Source organism: Micrasema longulum, unplaced genomic scaffold, assembly GCF_059751315.1.
Source record: "Micrasema longulum isolate JH-2025_06_02 unplaced genomic scaffold, ASM5975131v1 h1tg000545l, whole genome shotgun sequence".
NCBI lineage: Eukaryota > Metazoa > Arthropoda > Insecta > Trichoptera > Brachycentridae > Micrasema > Micrasema longulum.
Genome location: NW_028277741.1, coordinates 291,857 through 317,220, shown reverse-complemented (window position 1 = coordinate 317,220; position 25,364 = coordinate 291,857). Strand labels below are relative to the sequence as shown.

At 34.4% G+C, this 25,364-nt stretch overlaps 1 protein-coding gene across 4 annotated transcripts in view; it reads right to left on the bottom strand.

Moving 5' to 3' along the window:
• Positions 1 to 25,364, bottom strand: part of LOC148280764 (uncharacterized) — a 291,962-nt gene that overhangs the window by 9,930 nt on the left and 256,668 nt on the right. For all 4 annotated transcript variants that reach the window (XM_088227848.1, XM_088227846.1, XM_088227849.1 and 1 more), the window contains 3 exons: positions 5,627 to 5,660; positions 3,789 to 3,851; positions 169 to 275 (listed from right to left, as the gene is read on the bottom strand). In XM_088227848.1, the coding sequence (XP_088083974.1) occupies positions 169 to 275; positions 3,789 to 3,851; positions 5,627 to 5,660 (204 nt within the window). The remainder of the gene's footprint in view (positions 1 to 168; positions 276 to 3,788; positions 3,852 to 5,626; positions 5,661 to 25,364) is intronic.

Below are 25,364 nucleotides of genomic sequence, written 5' to 3'. Positions count from 1 at the left end.
GTTTCATGGAACAAAAAAGATCGATAAATAATTTTTATTTGTAGACCCCTTAAAAGTACTTTAATTTTTTATTTTATATTTGCTATCATTCAATTTAAACTTAAACATAAAAAACCTACGTAAAATGAAACATGTGACAGTATGTCTATATCTATATAGGCTGTATACCTGTAGTCGGTTTGGAGTCATCACTAGAGGAATCGGAATCCGAATCTGTAGATGAGGACTCACTACCTGAAGAGCTTGCAGCAGGTGGAGATAATGCCATCACACTCCTAGAAAATGAAAAAGCAAATTAGTGTCCATTTTTGAAAGAAAATTCAAATGGTGTCAGCAAGAGAGATGTGTAAATAATTAAATTAATCATCATCCCAATCAAACCACATCATAGTAGTTTGCTTTTAAATGACTTAGAAATAATACAGGAATTTAACATTTTCAATAAAATTTACATTATGTGAACATATGGAACTGAATCACTTTTTTACGTATGAATAATGAAAAGAAGTTAAAGAAAAACTGTATAGTTACTGTAAAAAAATAATAAATATTACGCGTGTTTTAAAATACGAGTAGTATAAATACTTGTTCAATGCATTAAATACAAACTATCTTAACACTTCGTTGACACTTTTTTCTCATATGTTCCACTCGATGTTTTATATATATTTTTATTAGTAAACCTTTATTTATCACGAGAATTATTATTATGTATTCATAAAGAAATAAAAAATAGAACACTTCAGGTTGAACTTGTCAAAAAAAGGCAGGCTCTTGTATTTGGCAAGTGTGCAAAATAATATCAAATAGAAACAAAAATGCATAACAAATAAATAGACTATTAAAAATCGAAAAAAAATAACACTTTTTAAAAAAAAAAAAAAATTTATAACATTCAAAGACACATATATAATATAATATGCTTATATACCTACTTATACAATACATAATTTACATACATCTTATGTAAATTATGTATTTTACATATCGAGGCTTTACTGAATTAATACTAAATAAGTTCATAGATAATCGCATTTCAAGCTTTTTTATTCTTAAAACGCATTATTTCTCCCACATTTTTTTTAAGCTTTGAAAGAGTTATCTTTATTTTAGGCATAGCATTAAATTTGATATCAACATCTTGCACCTAAATTGTTTATTTTTTATCTATTTTATTATTTTGTTTTGCATTTTCTGTTTCTTTTTTATGTTATTTTGTAAACTTGCCAAGCACAAGAGCCAGACTTTTTTTTGGTAAGTTCAACCTTAAGTGTTCCATTTTTTTACTGAATATATTGTTATGCTAATAAAGGTTTATATTTAAAAAAAATATAAAGACTGTTTACTTAATGCATTCTGTCAGTATAGCCTGGATATCATCAATATTCCCAAATTTATTAGCAATAATTGCCAACCTACTAATTAGGTTATTGCTATTGGAGTTGGTTCGGCAGTTTTCTTCCAGAAATAAAATGTGTTGCCTTGTGCGTCTTTGTGGTACAGGAAACCTTATTAATTGCACAATTTCTGGGCAATCAAATAGAGAGTTGAGTATTTTATAGTAACATTAAACTAAACATTTCTCTTTTGTCATACAATGGAGGCAGTTTTAGTTCTGCTTGTAATACTTTATAGTTAATCATATCTATTGGGATATTGAGCTTGTAGTTAATGTGTCTTAGAAATTTTCTCTGTAGTTTAATGTGTACCATATAATTAAGAATAGTCCAGTAACCGCATACGCACATCAAACAGAAGGCGACTTAACTACTCATAAATGAGTAGGTTTACGTTTTGACCCATTAGTTTCTTTGTAGACGTCGCTCAGTACGCAACTCCTAATTTGAATTCAACTATGCCGTGTTGTGTCCTTTTAAAGTGTAGAAATACTGCTAGGATCTTAAAGAAACAGGATGCAATCACATTTCATGTGTAATTAGCAAATGAATGTGTATATAACAAATGCATTACTTAAAAATTAAATTATTTTTCCATCTGTCAGATTGTCGAAGAAACAAAATGGAAATTTCGTTACTGTTACCAGAGTAATAATTTTTTTTTAACCTACTTTGCTCATTTAATGAGAGAATTAATGAAAATTGGATCTCGGATTAAACAACTCTGTGGTGCACATCTGACCGACATTATCTTCAAAACATCAAATATTATTTAACATAATATAAAAATATCCGTTTTATGAAAAATAAAAATATCCATTTTATGAATAATAAAAATTTCCGTTTTATAAAAAATAAAATTTGTTTTATATTTTAAGTTTAAAGTTCATTAATTCAATTACTCCTATTAAATGACCCTTTTACTTGTCTACTCTGTTGTGTCAATGAATATTTCCGCGTGCACAATAAAATTTTAGAGAAATTAACAAATTGCTTTTTTTTAACCTTACAATAGTGTTGTGATTTTTTTTTCCCCATCAAGCAACATTACGCTGCGACCTCACGAATGCGAGCGGCGAAAGCAGGGCTAGTGGGAGAATTATTGGACACAGTTCGATGTATTTAAATATGATTCTACGCTCCTTCTGGACTATTCTTAATTCTACGGTGTGTACTTTATAATACGGAGACCATATTTGAGTACAGTAATCCACTTGACTACGAACAAATGCAGTGTAAGGAGTTTTAAGAGTTCGTATACTATCGAAACCTAGATAGCATTCTCACTCCTTTATCTCTGATATTTGAAATACTGGAAATACTTTTGGGCTGGGGGCACAGCCGATACTTCCTTGATGAGAGGCAATTGACGGCTATGCATCACCGCGAACGTGTTGCGAAATTATTTAAATAAGGGGTGTCTAGAAATAATTGGGCTTTTTTCGCAAGAGGCTATTATTAGCTAAGTAGTTTTAATTAAATGCTGTTTTTTTTTTTTTTTTAAAGAAATATTTGCGTTCTTATGATTTACCCAAATATTTAATTTTGAGGGCCATTTTCAACGAGTTGTAAATAACGCACTATTAGAACAGTGCTTTATTTATTTAGTTTTTTATTGCTTAGTTCTTGGCATGAACACTTGACAAACTTACTACTATGCTCTATTTTTTATAAATTTATTGATATCATTCTAACTTTGCTAGAATTCCACTCGTCCATGCGCTTTGTAGCTGCACGATGATTGGTTATCTAGCTTTCATATACCAACTTAAAAATACTTTAATTTTATAAATGGGGTCTAGAATTCCAATCGTCTATGCGCTTAGTAGCTGCAAGACGTGTTGTAATCTTACTCCTTTTTATTAGTCATATTTTTTTTATTTTTTTTTAGTATCATTAATACACTAAATTTATTTGTCAATTTTTAAAATGTGTAAATGGGGGCTAAATTTCTAACTGTCTATGCGCTCTGTAGCTGCAAGACGTCCTGTAATCTAGCTCCCATATGTTATAATTTTTTATTGATCTTAATTGAAAACGAGGAACTAGAATCCCAACCGTCCATGCGCTCTGTAGCTGCAAGACGTACTGGGATATTTATTAATTGTACAGCGCACTTGAGGTGATTTTCACAAAAATGGCGCTATATAAATTATCCAACTATATATATATATATGGGAATCAAGTTGGGTTAGAGTGGGATTCGAACCACGGACCTTTGATCTAGCCACAGCACCACAACCCGACTCGTCAAAACGTCGTTTTACTCGTGTTTTAGTTCATGAGAAAAAATGAAATCACATGTGTCCTATAGGATACATTGCCAAGAAAGGGGTTAAGGACCCTTACTTAAAATACTATTCACAATAATAATCTTATTTAACTACTTACGATGACTTTCTTTTCCTGGCTTCATCTTCACTGTCTGTTAACAAAAGATCCACTTCCAGATCACTAAAAAACAAAACAAAATAAAAATATTACAAGATTGTTAAAGCCAAATAATAAATAGACCTTCGTGAAACATTTCATTGTGATTTCTTTGTTTTGGGGGTGAAAAGATCTAAGTAAAAACTTATTTTTGTTATATATATTTTGATATATAAACAAACGTATATATTAGTCTGCCTTAGCACGGGTATTCTACTCTAGGCATGACTCGAAACAGTGTGAACCCATGTAATTAATAAAGAAACTTTTTTTTTTTTTAACAAAAAAACCTTCACGCCGCGTCCCCGTAGGTATAGGCACACAGTTGGATAGAACGCCATATCACTCTATCTTTGCATACAGACCTCGTTTCCTCTACATTCATACATCTTCTCATGCACGCACGCCGATTATTCCTACTTTTGACATGTCCATCTTCAAGTATTTGATGGACTTAATCGTGCTATGTCTTTCTCGGCCTTCCTCGTTTTCTGCATCCATCAACATTCGCATCGTAGATCCTTTTAGCCGTTCTTTCGTTGTCCATTCGCTCAACATGTCCAAACTAACGTAGCACCCCTTTCTTGATTCTGTCGATAATGCATACCTCAGCCTTACACAGTCCGCGGATCTCGGCATTTGTGCACCTATCCATACATAGTTTTAACACACATTCGCCTGAGGGATCGCATTTCGATAGCATTTAACCTACTTTCATCATCATTTTTCCAATTCCACACTTCGCTCCTATACATTAGAGTTGGCACTAGAACTCCATTGCGTAATAACTTAAAACAGGTCATCATAAACCCCGTGAAAGCCTAGACTTTCATACTTTCTTTTCAAAAATCTCTATCTCTGTTGTAACATATTTAAAATAGATACTGAGATCGTGATAATATTCAGTACAGTGCGTTCAAATGTTAAATAAGGCCTGTTCCTTGAATCAAGTAAACATACAAACTCCGTTTGTGTTCGTGGGCACAATTTGAAAACGTTCATTCACGCCCACGTCAGCAAAGGTTTATTTAAGATTTGAATAGACTGTACTATGAATATAATATAAATATTAAGACAGTAAAAACATTAATAGACATATTAATACATAGACATGCCCTGAGCCCTCAAAATGATGACACTTTACGCATGCCCAAACGCTCGGTCATGCCCGACGCGTATTTAGTCGTTTTTAGGCGTGATGTTTAGAATCAAAACAAAATTGCCTACTTGTGTCACGAAAACCTGTAAAAACCTTTCGGATAAACATTGTGAAAAGGTAACTTTTCATTGGTAAATATTTGTTCACGAGTGATTAACAAAGCTTAAAACAATTCATATTCAAATATTAATATTATTTTTAGTAACCGCGCAACGGCGCAATTGCGAACCTCTTTTTAGTTACAGCGATGCACTGATAGAAATAAGTTTTTAAAATGTAATAAATTTGAGTTAATATTATCTTTTCGTTCCTAAAAATAATATCAGTTATAAGATAGGTATAAATGGGTCGAAATTATAAGGAATTTAAGGAAAGAACTTGATTGGAATTCACCGAAAACGAATGTTGATTGTTAAAGTTAAAATACAAACTTTTTTATGTACCAAAAATGAGTATCCTTCAATTTTTGGTACAATATGCATGCTCGCTGGATGCAGCCCCGGTGTAAATAAACAGTACTCGGTAACTATTGGTACGTTTTCGTGTCACTGCTTTTTAAAATATTTTACTCTGTAGGGCATGTCTATGATGTAGATGAAAAACATCAGTTCTAAGATTAAAAAATGTTTATAATACTTACGCCGACAGCCGCGGGTTATTGTGCCTGTCCAGATCTGAAACAACCATTACGACCATATTAGAGCCTTCTATGCACACCTCCACTCGGCAGTACGAGTGTTCATCTCCGCGCCGACACTGCTATCACTCAATAACGACAATGTTAGAATTTGCATTGTAAACACACCTTTATTACACATTTCCTCCGGCACTGAACACTGTTCTGTGACTCAATACGCTTAATTACACCACCACCACATTCATTGTTTATTTTGCACTGAGATTGTCGTCAATACACTTTAGGAATACTTCGATTCGAACACCTTGAAAAATATCATCCATTATTAATATGCCCCACTTCGCCGTTAAAAAGTTCTACGCTGTCCGAGCCACCCGGTACACTTTTGTAAGAAAATAATATTCACCGACGTTTTAATTTTTTTATCAACTATTTCGGTTTGCCTATTGGTTATTATTTGGGATCATTAATGTAGCGCCATTTTCATAAAAATCTCCACGGGGGCGCTGTGAAATTCGTTAAGTAAATAACGGCATTTATCGATACTATTCCTGGCCGATTACCTTTCGTTCCCATCCTTCCTTTGACCTATCCTTATGGTACCTACCTAACATCAAATTAGAAGATTCGGATTTAGAACAAAAACCAAACAACATTTTTGACTTCACATAAAATCGGATAAAAAGTGGTTGGAATCGTCGCGCGTCGTGGAAAACATTGTTACATTTTTTAGTTCATTTTGTCATCCAGTGCCCAAAATTGAAGAACATTCCCGTCATATTGAAGGTAGGTATCCATTCCATGTTCCTATCCTTTCTTCAAATATTTCCCAATCACAAAACTGAATGAAATTAGTTTTTCATTTACAGTCCGCCTTTTCGTTAACAAATTAACATTGCGATATGTATAGCAGCTGAGCAGCACAAGGGCGGTTGGAATTCTAGGTCCCCATTCGCGATAGGGTATGAATTTACAAATTGGGGATAACGCTGAAATACATTGAGGGCCTTACTTATTAGATTTCTTTATACCAGATTTACATTAAGAAATAATTGTACCCGGTTTAACTATTTATAACCGAAATAAAAAAAAGCTTACTTATAAAAATATTTATTACCTGAAATAACAATTCACAGGTTATTTCATGCGTAATTTTTTTAGACAGTCAACACTGATATGTGCGCGTGCGCAGTCATTTTTATAACAACAACAAACAAACGTCAAAGTAAAATAGAGACAACTGTCAGTGTAATGGAGAACATGGAAAAAACCGTTACAAAAATAAATCAAAATTGGGATGAAGAGGAGAACGTAAAAACGAGTTCTTTAGTTAATTCGTGTTTCGATATTTGAATTTGATAAAAAATATCACAACTAATTAAAACACATACAAACATATAATATTTCAGATATTATTGAAACAAATTATTAAAAATCACTTAAATCCCATTGAGAAGGTCGCTGGACTTCGAAATTGTTTAAAATTTAAAAATAATCTGATCAACTATCCATTTCGATTACCGAAAATATGACTTTTGACAGATCGCGTGCTTATTCCAGCGTTATGGCACATAATGTGCAGGAATAAGTTTCTATGGTCGCTATCCCAGATTTAAACCGAGTTTAACTCTATGCGAGGTTTATAAGTAATACTTTTTACTATACCATCATTATTCTACTACTATTCTCAAACTTAACTTTATAATTAAGGGCCTGAATATTTAGAGTAGATATCGTAAAGATTTCAATTATATATAATAAACTAGTTGTCATTTATAATTTGCGGGTTTAATAATGAGCGCATACAAAACGGCTCGCTGTTGGCGTCACGTCATTTTGATGTCACACGTCATGCCCGCCATAAGAACTTATTGCATAAAATTGCGTACAAGTATAGCGGGGTAACATAATACGTGCAGTTTGTCCCATAGTTTACTGGCGAAAAATCGGCGTTTACTATTAAAAAATAATACAATATATTGCATTTGCAAAATAGTAAGGAGTATCTAAGACAAAAAAGGTGAAAATTAAATTGCAATTACTATGGCGACTACTTTTCTTGACATTTGGCTTGCCAACCGCCGGCTAAATGCAATAAATAAAAACTAAAACGAAAAGCAAACAAAACTATCAAGCAAGTCAATTATAAAAATTTAAAGAATTAAATTTTAATTGATTATTTTTGACATCCCCTAACCCACTTATTTTCAAATAATGTTGCTCATCGTTACTGTATTAAACTTTTTTTTTTGTGTATTTTTATTAATTTTCGGGATAAAAAAAAAGTAACTTATTTAGCTTCCCATCTCTCTGGCTATCGCTGCGCAAAACATCGAGTCGATCGGTCGCTCCGTTGAGGCGTGAAGGACACATAAACAAACAAACACACTTTCGCATTTATAATATTAGTATAGATAAAGAAGCACAGAATAGATTCAGATCTGAGATAAAATGCTCTTCAGCAGTAGTTCTATTTATCCAAATATATGCACTAATATTCATTGAAACAAACGCATAATTATTAAAGAGTAGTCATGTGTTAAATGCATTAAATCTTTAATATTCCCATTAATTATTGTTTTGACATGAATAGAATGTGAATAAATATTACAGATGAAATTAATTAGTTTGCTAGCGATTCTGCATAGTAATTAGTCATTATATTGTAATACATTTATTTACACGAATGACAAAACTAGAGAAATCAAATCAGTTTGACCGTGCCCTTGCGAGGCAAAATGCTATCGCGAAAGATTTTTAATATAAAGTTAAACCAAAAATGTTATGATATTTACCAGAAAGAAAAGTATATTTTATTCATGTTTTTCTAACTATTAATATGCCATTTGCTCACTCAATATTAAATTCTGAGTATCGTATTACCTTAATTTAAAAAGGGGTGAATTAATAAATAATTGGTATGATTTTAAGCTTTTTCTGTACCTCAGAGAATAAAACACGGGAGTCCACTTTTTGCCGTTTTGAAATTAAAAATGTAGAAATTATCGTAATAAGCCATTTTATACGTGAATAAAACACCGAGGCCCACTTTCGTCATAAAAAAATATTTTTTATGTAGAAATAAAAATCTGACGTCCACTTTGTTTTAGTGCAAAAAACATCAATAGTCCCAGATACGCTATTTTAATATATGCTAATATTATCAAAATAACTATTAGTTTATATTGGAAGTTCTTTACATAGTGAAATTATCTCATTTGGTTCAAGAGTTGTGATGTTTTGGAAATCGCACAATCACAAAATTTCGTTTCTCTCCCGTCTTTGTTCAATGTGACTCCCGCGGTTAATTCTATAAGGTGCAGATTTTTAACCTCATTTGACTATCTTTTGTGTAATTAAATTAAATTAGACTAAAAAAGGGATATATTTTTTATTGTACAGCGCCCTTGGGGTGATTTTCACAAAAATGGCGCTATATAAATTATCCAAACATTATTATTATTATTATTAAACCAACCCCTCTGAATGACGAAATTTGAGAAAACAAGTTAAAAAATCCAGTTTTGTCATTTTTCGAGCTCTTAAAGTTTCAACTGATAAAATCCTCTTAATCCAGCGAGGTTTAGTTTCAAAGTAAGGATGTATAGAAACCCACTAACAGTACTTTAAAAAAAATCTGGTGAAAACTATTAATTTCATTTACCAGATATTTATTTTTGAAATCTCATCTATTGAAACAGTTTAAAGGAAATTCGATTTCATGAGTTCTTATTATATCCAAAATATAAATAAGGAAGGCCGGAAAAGACTTTTTTCGAGTCTAACATTCAAATGGATTTAGAGGGTTTTATCAGTACGATATATGATATTTGCGATTTGCGATTTTTGCAGAATTTCAGGCAAAATGACACATGCCATATTAGCGTGAAATCATCTCTAGAATTTTCCTTCCCAATGAATTCAATGTTCTTCTCAGGTGTAAAAACTAATATTTCTTTTGTGTGTTTGCACGAGGACAGCCCACTGGCTTATCTAAATAGGTTGTTAGTCTATAAACATTCTCCGTGATTAGATTGGGTTCCGATTAACATTCTCTGTATTCTGTAATAATGGCAAAAAGCAGATAGATGTTCAATCTTTGTACCGTTTTACATAAGCAGAAATAATGCACCGTGAAAATATATGCATTGCCATAAAACAGTACCTACTAATCTTCGGAAATATTAAGAACGGTTCATAAAGATTGGCGGACACGAGGAAACGAATGGATTATAAAATTAAGGCACAAAAAAAGTATATGCTTAGAGTGAATGGAAGCCCAGACAGAATGAGGAGGCAAAAATCACTCGACGTGATCAGATAAATCTAAGCCTTAAATCAGGTAAATGGAAAGCGCCCGCCCCTTTCCCGGGAAGGTTCATAAAGACTATTCTCTTTCTTCAGTTTCGCATATTCACTATCAATTTAAAAAAAACTAATTTAGCGAAAATGTAATATTTCTTTACAATCACAATCACAAACGGCGAAAATAGTAAAACATAGAAATACTAGAAGCTATTATTGTACCCCTCACTGCAGTATAGTCACAAAATCCACATGGGCCTCGATTATGACGGAAAGTTAAAACTTATCTTCAATTTTATCTACAAAGTAAAATTAAATTTACTGTATGAAAAATAGAACATGTTTAATTATCAACAATGTTTTGAGTATGTTCAAATGCTTGCAGACATAAACCAGCCAAAGACAGGTCATAAGTCTGCAAGCATTTGGACATACTCAAAACAATGTTGAATTAACTACCTGGTATAAGAAGAAGTATACAGGCTGGAAAATTGTTTTCAGGCGTCGCCTAGTGGGTGAATTGGTTCAGCCGGATGAATCTCACCCACACGATGATAAAGGTTTCAGCTCTTTTACTTCACAAAAGTCAACAGATAAAAGAGGATATTTAAACATAGGCAGAATATTTAAGAGAAGGTAATATAGAAGTCCAGGCATCTACAGGGCTTATGACCTGTCAATGGCTGGGTGTAACATTCACCATTCCGCCCATATTTCAACATCTATATTCCTTCAATTCTTTCATCTGTTGATGTTTGTGAAGTTAAAGATATGATAGAAGTAATATGTTAATATAAACAGCTCCCCGGGGAGTTGAATCCAGTCCTTGTCTACAAAAATTTGGACAAACTCAAAATATTGTTGATAGGCAGAATGGTGAATGTTACATGGTGTGTAAAGTGGCCACTTAAACCAGCCAATGACAATAAGCCCTGTAAATGCCTAGACTCCCATATTCCCTTCTCAAAAATGTTTTCCATCTCTGTTGCAATAAATTTAAATGTTTAATTATCGATTACCGACGAAGATACTTTGAATTTTTATACAAATATTTCATAATTTCATAATCGCAGCCATGGTCAGTACACCTTGTTCTAGTTTCCCCGCATGACAGTGAAGGAATACGGACAGTGGTACATAGTTCCAAATCCGGAACGCGGCAATACTTCCCGGAATGATATTATGTGAGATGAGGCAAAGAAAAAATGTTGTGGGGGTGTCCCTATTTTCTATTTTCAATAGGAAGCATATCTCAAGATAAAGGTAAAGGCCACTATGTAGCATTGATAACGAGAGATAAGATAAGACCAGCTGTTTTATATGGATCAGAAAACCGAGACTTTGACACAGAAAATATTGTGTCGTGTAATACACATAATGCATTGGTTGAATTCCTAGAGTAATTACACGCCGCTGACTAATAGAGCCGCCCATACGGACAAAAACCATTATATGATTATGAATCACGACGTTAGCAACAGTTTACAGCAACAAAAAGAGGCCCGTTGGTCGAGAATTGCAAGCGCAAACCGAAAACGTCCGTTAATCTAAAACCAAGCCAAAAATTTGGAACGCTTTTGTTCTATGCAATCGAGCTAAGCTAGAGCTTCTCTAGCAAATTATTGTTCTGAGGTTTAATTATTGTAATTCGAATGAACAATTTTAGAGCATGTTCTAATAGGGAAACATTTTTTTTTTGTTTTACAATTTTAAATTAATATGGGTCAACGAAATACTGTCGAGTAAAAAAAATGTTGTACTCAGTCGCATTTTTTGCACATCCGTCGTTGTTCTACAATCGTGACAATCATGATAATTACTTTTATTTTTAATCCATTGATTGAACCGGATTGTGGTCCCGTGACAAGTATCGCGGACTCGCGGATTAGTAATTAGAGATTCGAACTTCGCTCTACTATATTTTACTACGCCATTTTCTAATGGTGAGTTAATTACACCGCGTTGTAAATGGCCCCGAAAAATTAAATATTTTGGTAAACCATAAGAACAGAAATATGCATATTAAAAAGAAAACAATTTCTGAATCAAGAATTTTAAAATCAGGATTATCATCATTCCCTTTTCGCACCTAATGGCGCATAAGGCACTGCACTTGTACACCAATTGCAGCGTATCTTGATCATTTTTATTACATGGAGGTAAAATGATCAGTCTTAACGCTTCACGTATCAGTCCAGTGACTATGAAATATTCTAGTGTGAAAACATCCTTTTAAATAAACCTTTCATATCAACCGTGTGAACATCAATTTAAATGTAAAAATAATTTGCATAGCGCGCATTGCATCTATTGCGTGGCTAGGCGTAGCCTAAATATTAATTTTTGAAAATAAAATTATTGTTGGTACCGTGTAAAACAAAAAGGAAACATCTGCAAAACGACCTAAAAGATTTCTTGTTCAGAATTCTGGCCCGCATAATACAGGCTTTATTCCAAAACAATGGTTTCTTTTACTAATAAAAAATAGGTATATCATAATAAAAGCACCCTCTGCCATAATCTATATACCTAAATAAAATTTTATACAATAATTACCGTTGTTTGCTAATGGAAAAATTGGAAAACATAAAACCATGTTCCAATAATTACGTAAATGTGATTATTTAACTTTGTAGATTTGTTATGAAAAATGTGGGTTTCACACTTTAATTGGTTGCGTAATACCAACAAATCTGAAGTGCGAAAAGTGGAATAGGCAGTTGAAGATGGAGTAAAATGTTTTTTTTTTAATAATATAAGACGCCATTCATTCTTTGGCTGTCTGCTTTCCAGTCACAAAGGATCAATCGAGTGCTTTATTTTGGTACCGACCGAATAAAAAGGCAAAGTATTCCGAAGGCGTTCGGCAAAAAAATCGCGAGAATTCGACGCGGGACTCCGCGCGGGCGGAGCACACACTGCGGCCCTTTCGGCTCGCGGGTCGAGTTTTCCGGTCGAATCGGCCGCGTTTTCGCGTCCGGGAGTGATAAATTGACAATTGGAAGGAAATACGCAGACGTAAAATCAATTTATCGGTGCGTTATTGGAAATAATTAATAAATTAGTCTGCCGTGTCCGGCTAGCACTAAACTCTCTCTAGTTGGGTAGTTGTATATTATCTTTAGTTTGAAAGTCTCTGAATTAAGCGGAGATTTCTAAATAACACAAACGACACCGCACGGTGATTCCTTGTTTTAAATTAGCGTAAAGAGGGTACACAATCCAGCATATTGCTGGTTCGTAACTTAAAAATACTTATGTTCTAATATCGTTAAATGAACACAGGCATTCACTACCGCGAATGTTATCTTCAGATTCCTAGAATTTTTAACTCCAATTTTCCATACGAATACTAAAATAATTATAACATAAACCTGACGGAAACATTAAAAAAAATACATATTCCACCAATTCATCTAGGAATATATATATATAAATATTTGGATAATTTATATAGCGCCATTGTTGTGAAAATCACCTCAAGGGCGCTGTACAATAAATAAATATCCCAGCACGTCTTGCAGCTACAGAGCGCATGGACGGTTACGATTCTTGTTTCTCGTCTCCAGTTATTTATTTATTTGTTTTGTTCATTAACGCCCAAAAGGTATTTACAAAAAATAAAAATGAAATACATGCTAACATACTAAATAAACAGAATATACAGAAAAAAATTGTGAAATTAGTTAAAAAGGATATGACGAAAAGTTTTACAAAGTAAAAAGAAAAAAACAATAATAACAAAGATATGCAAGAAAAAACAGTAAGCATATAAACAAAAAAATGCAAAGATATAAGCTTATGACATTATTTCTGTAAAGCAAACAATAAATAAAGTGTTACGGTAAGCAAGAAAGACATTTTTAAGTTAAAGTAATAAACAAGCAGGCATATATTATTACGAAAAAATAAGAAATAAAAATATGTATCTATGAAATGCGTATTTGCCAATACTACGATGCAATTTGATATAATAGTAAAAAATAAAAAACAAGTATAAGGTAATAAAAATAAACAAGTAAGTATTTTTTTTAATTTATGAAATTGAATTGTCAATAATAGTTTGACGAGCAGCTACAAATAAACTTGATATTGTGGACTTATAAGATGGTAAAGAATTGGACAGAATGTCTTCAGCCGTTACATAAGTGTTACCTAACCTATGCAGTCTCGGTATCAATTAATTGTTTAGTTATCACATATAGGAGCTAGATTACACGGCTTGCAGCTACAGAGCGCATGGACAATAAGAAATCTAGCCCCTATTTACATTTCTATTTTTTTATTTGACATTGGAGTTTATAGTTTTAGTGATATTTTTTTTTAATAAATAAAAAACAAATTTATAAAAATATGAGTTAGATAACAACAAGTCTTGCAGCTACTGAGCGCATGCACGGTTGGAATTCTAGACCTAATTTACTAAATTTTGATATTTTATAGTTGATAACATTTACCTATTGAAGCTAGATTACTAATCGTGTTGCAGCTAGTGCATGGACGAGTGAAATTCTGGCAACTTAAAATTATCAATAAATTTACAAAAACAAACATTGAGCATAATAGTAAATTTGTAAAATGTTCGTGCTAAAAAGTAAACAATAAAAAACTAAACAGATAAAGGAATAATATTCACGATGATCACAATGCTAGAAAATACGATTCTATAATTTATTAACTTGTTAATTTATTTGAGTTTACGTTTATTTCGTAGAACTCCAGATAATTTTAATATTAAAATGAAAAACTGATTTGAGTCTACCGATGAGAAACTTCAGCCCTACGGGAAATATAATACAATAAATGTTTTCTTGCGCGCGGTAAAACTTAGAGCATTAAATTGTACGGCAAAGTTTCCTGAAAATGTGCGATAAAAAACAATAAAAAACATTTTTATAAAAACGAACTACTTTAAACGACGTCACCGGGTTTTATGAATCAACCAGTAATGAGAGAGTTATGTAAGCTTTCTAGTTTGCTTGCCGTGAATGGACCAATGGGCAGAACTGATCGAGAATAAGCGGAAGAGAACCTCTCGAAGAAGAAAAAATGTGGCCACTTATATCAGCCAATGGCAGGTCAAAAGCACTGTAAATGCCTAGACTTCCATATTTCCTTCTCAAAAATGTTTTTCCTCTCTGTTGCCACAAATTTAGTTTTTTTCTTGTTTAAAATTGGAATTTGAGGCTTAAATAACAAACAACAAATAATTACATAATTAATAAGATCTGTAATAAAATGTAGTTATTCCGGAGTTCAAAAAGCGAACTACTCGAGGAAACGACCACGTGACGTCATTTGTGTGGACAACATAAATAATATTCGCCACTGATAACGGCTCATACTCATTACTCATACATTCATATCGCGCAATATTCATTTGGTCGATATACGAGTAGGTACGCGATATCGCAGCAATAAAATCACTTCGTGGGATTTATTTCAATACAAATTCAAACAACCAACAAACAAACCATCACGCCGTTTCCCCGTAAGGGTAGGCAGAGAGGATAGAACACCACAACACTCTATCTTTGCATACAGATCTCGCTTCCTCTACATTCATACATCTTCTCATGCACGCGCGCCGATTATTCCTACTTTTGAAATGTCCATCTTTAAGTATTTGTTGGATTTGGTCATGCCATGTCTTTCTCGGTCTTCCTCTATTTCTGCATCCATCAACATTCGCATTGTAAATATTCTTAGCCGTTCTCCCGCTGTCCATTCGTTCTACATGTAGAAACCAGCGCAGAGCTCCTTTCTTAGTTTTTTTTGTCGATAATGCTTGTCTCAGCCTTACATAATGTACGGATCTCAACATTTGTGCATCTATTGTACATAGCTTTACCACACATTCGCCTGAGAGATCGCATTTCGACAGCATTAAGCCTACTTTCATCCCTGTTTTTCCAAGTCCATACTTCGCTCCCATACATCAGGGACGGGACCAGAACTCCGTTTTAAACTGCCAATATTGCCTCTTGTGACAAACATTTATTTGCCAAGGTCGATTTAAGTGCACCGTTCACTCTGTTCCCGGCACTCACCATCCTTTCAATATCTTTCTCAGTCATTCCATTCCTGGTGAACATACTTCCCAGATACACAAATTCCTCTACTTGTTTTAGTATTACTCCATTCACAGTGATTTCACGTTTAGTCATACTTTTATTTCTTTCAAAAACCATCACATTCGATTTATCGACATTCATCAGCAAATCGCTTCTTTCGCATACATCGTAGACCTTTGTTACCAAGAATTGCAGTTCCTCTTTGTTGTTAGCAAGAAGTTTATTATATAAATATAACGAATCACTATTGAAACGTATGCCGGGCGTCCTTTCCTTGCAAAAATTGTATCTTTAATGGCTAAAGATAAAAATAACAGTGGAAATATTCTCATATCGAGGTTTTACTGACAGAATGCATTAAGTCATTAAAACAAGTTCCGAGACAATCGCATTTAAAGCTTTTTTATTCATTAAACGCATTATTTCTCCCACAATTTTTTTTAAAGCTTGGAAAGAGTAATCTTTATTCTAGACATAGAATAAAATTTGAAATCAACATACCTTTATCTAAAAATATTTTAAATACAGGGTGTTTATTAAACCCTGTCACATCCGAAACCACGATGATCAGTATGAGCAAGAAGACATATTGCCACATTCAATTATTTTTTTAGAACAAATAAAATTTTAAAAAATAAAATATCAAAAAAAGCAAATGGTTGCTTACTTCTGCAGGGGAGAAACGAGGAGGGGGGAATCTGAGTCCGAGCTCCCCTCCATTCTCCCCTGAAGAAGTAAGCAACTATTGGTTTTTTTGAACATTTTTTTTTTTTAAATTCTTGGTTCTAAATATTTTTTTTGGTATGCTAATGTGTCTTCTTGCCCATATTGATCATTTTGGTTTCGGATGTGACAGGGTTTAAAGAACACCTGTATATAAAGACTGTTGACTTAATTCATTCTGTCAGTAAAGCCTCGATATTTTATCGAATTTTCATAGTGTTATTTTTTTTTGCGCCACAACAGACCAAATGAAGGGGTTCATTGCAAACCGCCACTGTGCACGATCACAGTTTTTGAGAAGACCAGCTAAACCAGCAGCAAAAATACTATTTCTTTTAAGTTCAATGTGCAACTTGTGCGTGGTATAACAGGTAGCGAAAGGACTATTCATTTTGAGTTGAATGTGCATATTGAACTTAAAAGATTTGGCTACTGGTTTAGTTGATATTCCCATAAATAGTGACCATGCACAGTGGCGGTTTTGCATTAACCCCCTCAAATAGCCCAATGAGGAAATACAGCCTAAGGTATATTTGATATAAAAAATGTCATCTTACACGCGGTAAAAAATAGAGGATTTAATTGAACGGCGAAGTTTTTCAAAAATGGTTTTGACGTCACGAGTTCTCGTGGATCAACCAATGATAGTGTTGTGATAGATTTCCGGTTTACGGGAAGCCAATTCACCAATCAGCTGAACTCACCGTAGAGAACTTGTGGCGTCACAGGCAGAGTAATTTCAAAATTGCAAAACTTTTAAAAAAACACAGCGCTGATAATATGATGCGTAAAATTAATTTTAAAAAGTTTTGGATTAGTTTGATAATATATGAACAAATATTAAATTTTTTTAAAAACACTGAACTTCCTCATTTTACCAGTGATTTTTTAAAGGCATTTTTATTGCAGTATTATGAATTATGAGCTTAATACACTGACGTATAATAAATAGACCCGTTACTTCTGTACCAAGGGTTGTATTCTGAACCACTCTCACGGCACGAGAAAACCATTTTTCTCGTGTATTTTGTATGTAAATACACGAGCTTATACGGCCATGAGAGCGTTTGGAATACCAGCCCTGCTATAGCTAAGATATAGCCAATAATGCGTTGCCCTCAAGAATGTAAAAAAAAGGAGATAGCATATTACAATACACGTGCAATTACTCGCGTAAGAAAGAGATAATCATATTTCTTTAATTCATATTTTATTTTTGCGCAAATCGTTACCATATTCTATACGACATCAGTTGGCAACTGTCAAAATTTTGAAAACGTAATCATAAATATTACTCATTAACTAAATACTTATTCGATAGATGTATAACATATTACAACAGAGATGAACAACATTCAAGAGAAGGTAATATAGAAGTCTAGGCATCTACAAAGCTTATGATCTGTCAATAGCTGGTTTGAGTGGCCGCTTTACACATTGTGTAACATTCACCATTCTGCCCATATTCGAACATCTATATTCCTTCAATTCTTTCATCTGTTGATGTTTGTGAAGTTAAAGAGCGGAAACCTTTATAAATTGAATTATTTCACCTACATACTATAGATGTTTATTTATTTATTTTATTTTTATTTTGAATCTTGAAACAGGGCATGTTATATGTTACAGATGTTGAAAGAAGAGTAAATCCGGGAATCAAAATAAACGGCGCACTAAGCAAGTAATTGCTAATAAAAGTATGGCAATGAACCTAAACTGGCAGTGCACAGCGAAGTTTAAGTCCCAACACTTATGCATGGAAGCGAAACACGGAACTTCCATCTCTTGTAAACATGCTTCCCTGATACACAAATACTTCCAATTGTTCCAGACACTCATTGTTTGCCATTATTATGCACTCAGTAACCTCACTCACCCTTTCAAACACCATTACTTTTGACTTTCGTTCATCACCAATTCGCGCTCCAGGTAAATTCTACTACTGCACCACGGAGGCGTTAAATACAAGAATGTAAGTAATTATTGTCATTCCCCTTTCCTGACCAAGTGGTGCATAGGGCACTGCATCGGTACACCGAATGCGGCGTATTTCGATCATCCGCAATGTTTACGAAGGTAAGGTAATTAATCTAACGCTTTAGGTGCCGATCCAGGAACAATGAGATTTTACAGTGAACCTTGAAAATGAATATTTTACGCGCACCCTTCCAGGAATCGAACCGAGGACCTCAAAAATGGCAGGCGATCGCGCCAATCGAAGCGGACTTATCTGCACTCGATTTCCTTATTCGGGATTTTTCCGTCGAGTCAAAAACACACGTCCGGAATTCCTGTTCTATTTCACACACAAAACTGTATTCTCCATCCGCCGCAGGACGTAGAATAAGCAGTAAAAAATAAAGCATGCGTTTACCCGCGAACATTTCACAAAATTTCCGCTTCCATTTCATTTACGGTCCTCGAGCACTGCGGGGCCTTATAAGAAGAAAACAAAAGAAAACGAAACGAAACGAAACAACGTCGGCGCGAACGCACGTTTAAGTTCGAAATCACGGCGCGAATCTGCCAGACGAGCGAACATTACGTTTATGTAGATGTATGAGCGCGTAATTATGACGGATCTGTGCGATTATGATATCGCGCGCGGTTGACGCTCCGTCGTTCGATAGACTGACGAATTAAAAAGTCGGATAATTCTGTCAAAAACGGCAGGTGCTGTTCTGTACATCTTGCCGCGATTATTCATTCCCTTTCCCGCCATCGCCGGCCGCTGCCGCGCGCGCTGCCGCTCTCCGCCGCTCGGGGCAGGTGGCGAGCGCGCCGGCGAGGGGCGCATGCGCATGCCCGCCGACGTCCGCCAGTACGGCTGATGAAATTATTTTATTTCATCGGGACGCTAATTTAGCTAGCTCAAAACGTAAAATGCTATTGCAGTCTGACTTTTCTTTATACAAACGTATTCCCGTATTTTCTCCTTTGATTATGCGATGATTTTTCACACACTGTAGATATCCACCATCGGCGTGTCCATGTCATTTGTTTTTGTTTTTTTTTTTTAAATTGTCTTTTTTAGAAGCTAGGGACTATCTTAAAACCCTTAAAGGCGCCCAGTTTTATTTGCTGTCGTCGAACGAACGGTATAAAAATACAGTTCACTGAATCATTTATAAATTTATTGTATTTTTGTATGTGCATATATATTATGTATGTATGTGTGTATATATATGTATATATATGTGTATATATGTGTGTATATATGTGTGTATGTATGTATGTGTATATGTATGTATGTAGTATGTATGCGTATATTACTGTATATACTCATATATATTTAATTTTATTTTTACATTTAACGTAAACTGTACTTTTTTTTCTTTTCTTTCCTTTTGGGCTATAACTGTTTTTCTATTTCTTCAACATTATTTTTATTTATAGGAAACAGATTCGAAAACCATATTTGCCGCAACATATCGGTTTTTTAGAACAGGCATTTGCCCATATAGGAACCGATCGCAACATTAGGCATACTAATATTTCTGGCTTGCCGACCCTTCGTATACTGAGCCTACTCCTAGTACAAGCAGAATTTGCCAGAGTGTTTTTTGTGCCATTTTTGTAACAATGTATGTATAAACTAATAAATAAATTAAAAGTAAACAATTTTAATAAAAAATCAAAACGTGCCAAGACAGAAAATTTCGTTTTGATGTTCTTTTCTTGAAAAAATCATAATCGGTTCAGTTTTGGGGCAACGAGAATACGAGACCTCGATTTTAGTTGGGCATAATCAGTCCGACGTGCAGTTGTCTTTTTCGCGCAGTATACGGGGAGGCATCTGTGAGAGAATGTCAGAAAAATTGCAATTTCTTTCTCTCATTTCAAGGAATAAGTGACGTGGACGTGAGGACGGTTATCTTAACGGCCATGTCGAATCAAGCTGACTCAACACGTATTTAGTATGTCTAGAGTCGAAATAAAGCGTGAGTTCCGGTTGTGTCACTGTAAGCTTTCATGTAAAACTTCAGTTCATTGTGTGTTTCATCTAGTGTTGATTTTTATATTACGAACGTTTAATTGTTTATTTGAAAAAAAATAAAGAAAAAAGGGCGTGATTGACAAAATGAATGAAAGCTAAAGAAGCTAGGATTGTACGCCAAGATAGAAAGATCAAATGTAGCATTATATCCTCTCTACCTACCCTTTATGTGGTGGAAGTAGTTTTTTTTTTGCAACATATTTTTGAATAAGCTATTTGTACTATCTAAAACATTTAAGTTTGTAGGTGAAAATTCTTGATGGAAGTTTATCGTAATTTATTATAGAAATAAAAGAAAAATAAAAATAATATACTTAAACTCATTAAAATAGTTAACCCGAAAAAAAATTTGTTAATGATCCTTAAGATAAAAAAAAAATGTTAAAGATCCTTAAGATAAAAATAATTTTATTTAATTTACTTTCATGTAATTTTGAATTCTCTATCCTTACCTCTGTTTTGTATAAATACATTGAACTCAGTAATAAAGATACAAGTTCGAAGATGTCGCGAATGCGATGAAATCGGTCATCGGATATTCCAAATTTGTGGATTAAAGTATCACTCCTCTTTTATTTATATAATAAATATATGTACTATTGTATAATCTGAGACAAGTATAATTGATAAGATTAAGAAAGGATCTCCGAGATGGTTTGGTCACGTAGAACGAATGGACGACGAGAGAATGGTAAAACAAGTATATATGGCAAAAATGAACGGCAACGTTAGACGAGGACGACCAAGGAAGACGTGGCATGATCAGATAAACCAAAATCTTAAGTCTGGTCATGTCAAAAGCAGACAGAACCGAAGGGCATGTATGTCAAGATGTATGAATGTGGAAGAGGCTAGGATTGTATGCCAGGATAGACGTGTGTGGCGGTCCATTCTCTCTGCCTACCCCTACGGGGAAATGGCGTGATGGTAGTAGTAGTAGTAGTAGTAGTACTATTGTAATGTTAAATATATCCCTTAGGAGCTTTAGTAGAATAAGGATGGTACCATTCTTATTCTACCACTATGCCTAGGCGTAACTTTATACCAGGTTTATAAGTACGGACCATAGTGAAATTCCATTGTAACTTTCATTAGTTAGCGGATAGTTTTTCTCATAGATCCACTCAGAGGACACTTGTAACTTTCCTATTTTTTTAAATATTCTGCTTTCAACTGGACCGTAGTTGATGGTTTGAAGTAAATGTAATCTGACTAACGTGTCCCAGCACAATATCTAATCATACCACACAATTAATTCAGTTTCACGTAGGCCATAGCTGTCTTTCGAACAGACGGTTGTAGCCGTCATTTCCTAAATGAGACCATAGCCGGCATATCCGCGATCGCGTGAAAATTAGTTCGTTTAGCAAACTTGCTATTTATCATTAAAACTGTGCTAATGCTAATAATTATGCGTTACTACCTCAGACTACACGAGTGTGAGTAAGGTGTAGGTACTCCACATTCGGCTAGGGATGCACATTGCACGTGAAATTTCCAAACATCGATAAATTACCCCCACATCAAAAGTAAGAAAACTAACCTGTACATCATTTCAAAATACCTGTTAAGTTATAATGATCACCGTGACCGATATTTTTACTAACAATAAATTAATTGGTGGCTGCGTCGGTTCGGACCTGTGGAACGAATGGAAACGGCTAAAAAGATTTACGATGCGAATGTTCATGGATCCGGAAATAGAGGAAGACCGAGAAAGACGTTGCATGACCAAATCCAACAAACACTTGAAGATGGACATGTCAAAAGTCGGAATAATCGGCGCGCGTGCATGAGAAGATAGATGCATGAATGCAGAGGATGCGAGATCTGTATGCAAAGACAGAGTGATATATTTTTAATATTTTTATTTCAAAATACAAAAATGTACAATAACATAATTGTATACCCGTGAGTTAGCGAACTCATTCTGGGATAGGTGCAATTAAAGATTATCAGATAAAAACATATTTAGTAAAACATAATTAAAACAAAAATGGACAAATCTCGAAAACCTTATTAAAAACAAAATGTAATATGTTATTTCACATTAACTTACATAAGTCGAGGGTTATCGAGAAATATTTTTTTAATGGAATTTGATTACCATTCGTAGACTGGAAAGAAATTGATTTAAGGTGAATAGGCAGAAAGTTATATTGAGTAGAGGCAATGTAATATGGCGTTCTATCCTCTCTGCCTACCCTTAAGTGGAAACGGCGTGATGGTTCGTTTGTTTTCCAGTGTCTATCGACCTACTTCAACTTTGTATAAAAAACACTACGTTTATTCGCGACATTTCATTATTACATTAACGTCCTGCAAATAAAATATGTTACTTTTAAAGATAATGAACATATGTAAGTCTATCTGTTTTGTGCAATTTTATAATTGAAGATAACATGTGAAATTGTATCGACGAATACCTCCAAATTGTATGTTTTCTAGTACTTACGTATCTTTGTTGAATTATCTTATAAAATAAAATAAATAAATAAATATTGCATTTGAAAAAGCTGGGTGGAAGACTGATCTCCCAGTGTACATTATTACGATACTCTTGTGACATAAGACTTATCGTAAATGAAGAAATATGGATGCTCAAAATGTGTGTAAAGAAGCAACTTAGTCAGGCCAATAACAGGTCATTAGCCCTGCAAATGCCTAGACTTCCATAATAACTTCTCTAAAATGTTCTCCATCTTTATTGTAACATGTTAATAACATTCGCTTTGTATTTCATGAATAAAACGATAACACTTCGCGATGTAGGTACTTAGTACTTGTGTATTGTGTTTTTTAGCCAATGTTTGTAAAATCGATACATGTCGACATTTAGGGTGGCGAGTTGCATCCCTTACAGGAATAGGTACTAGGAGCACATGTCGTTTTCGACAACATCCCTTCCTACGAGACGACGCGCGGCGGCGGCGGCGGCGGCGACGGCTTACCGCGTGTTTGTTTATGTAGGTCGCCGCCCCGCGTATACACACATTCGTACACAATACAGATACACATTTATACCCTATACCACGGGGGTGAAACACCACTACCAGTGGCGTGTCTAGAGCCTATACCTCCATTCAAATGACAGAACGTTTACAAATAAAATACTGTAGTGTACCTGTGTGTATGTTTACTTGGTTGACTGACAGGCACTGGCACATTAACATAGGCTTATTAAAAATAATCGGGTTTGGACCCGTGACTGGGACGGATCAGAGGTTAGAGGTTCGAATTCCACTTCTAAACGACAAGATTCCCATTTTATTATAGTGACAACTCCTTTAAAAAGGCCCCCGAAATGTATTTTTTTGTGTAAATCGTAAAAAGCAAATACAATAAAACTAAATTGAGGAAGTAAAAAATTGTGATATTTTATTTTGCTTCATACGGGAAGAACGTTTCTCCGCAAGCTGTATGGTAATATAAAAAGTAATTCGGTTGGTCCGGAAATTCGGTTAAACAGGACTGTTATGTACTTTGAATTGGTTATAATGTATTTTGAGTATTTTAAATTCGTTTTTAATAAAATGTCTAAGGCGCACAGAGCATGACAGAAAGGGCATTTTTGCGTGTTTTTACGTTTATTTCTCATGAGATTTTCAAAAGTTCAAATCGATATTTCAATCACCTTAGATATATATATTTACAGTGGTCGCACTGCTATGCAGATGATACGCAGATTTATTTTTATTGCAAACCAGGCGAGAGAAGTGTGCTTGTCAATTTAATTGATGGATGCATCAAGAAAATAGGAAACTGGATGGCTGAAAACAGACTAACATTAAACCCATCAAAAACTGAACAACTGTGGGTGGCTTCAGCCAGACGACAGAATTTGATCCAGGATACGGCTCTACCCAATGTAGGGAGTGCCGTTTTACCCACCGTTAAACTACTGGGAGTTTTACTCAATTCTGACCTATCTCTTGACGCTCAAATTAGTAGAACGATAAGTTCATGCTTCTACCAGCTGAGACAAATTAAATGCATACGCAAAAATTTGCCGGTTGATGCCGCCCGTCAATTAATAAATGCGTTTGTAGTGTCTAGAGTCGATTATTGTAATGGTATCTATGCAGGTCTACCAATGAACAAAATGACTCGCCTACAATCTGTATTGAATGCCGCAGCGAGACTTATTTTCGGAATCTCTAAGTTCAGTCATATCACTCCACTACTTCGGGAACTACACTGGCTACGTTTTCCACAGAGGGTCGAATACAAACTCTGTTGGCTTATGTATAAGTCACTGCACAACTCGGCTCCGGAATATCTAAGGGAACTATGCATTCCAGATGAACTAGCTGACAGGCGTCTCACGCTTAGATCAGCTACGTCTACGGCGAGAGGAAAAGTTATTATACCTCTACGCAAACAGCGCACTAAATTTGGTGAGCGCGCATTTGCGGTCGCAGGCCCTATGGCATGGAATGCTCTCCCAGCAGAGGTGCGAGGCTGTGAAAGTGAAGTGATGTTTCGGAAAAAACTTAAAACCCACTTGTTCTCTAAATCATTTGAATAAATTCGTAGCACGTGACAACAAAATAAATTATTTTAATCAAATTACAAATTTAAAGCTTCAATTAAATTAACTTAACAGTAGAATCACCATGTAAAGCGCCCTTGAGGTATTTTA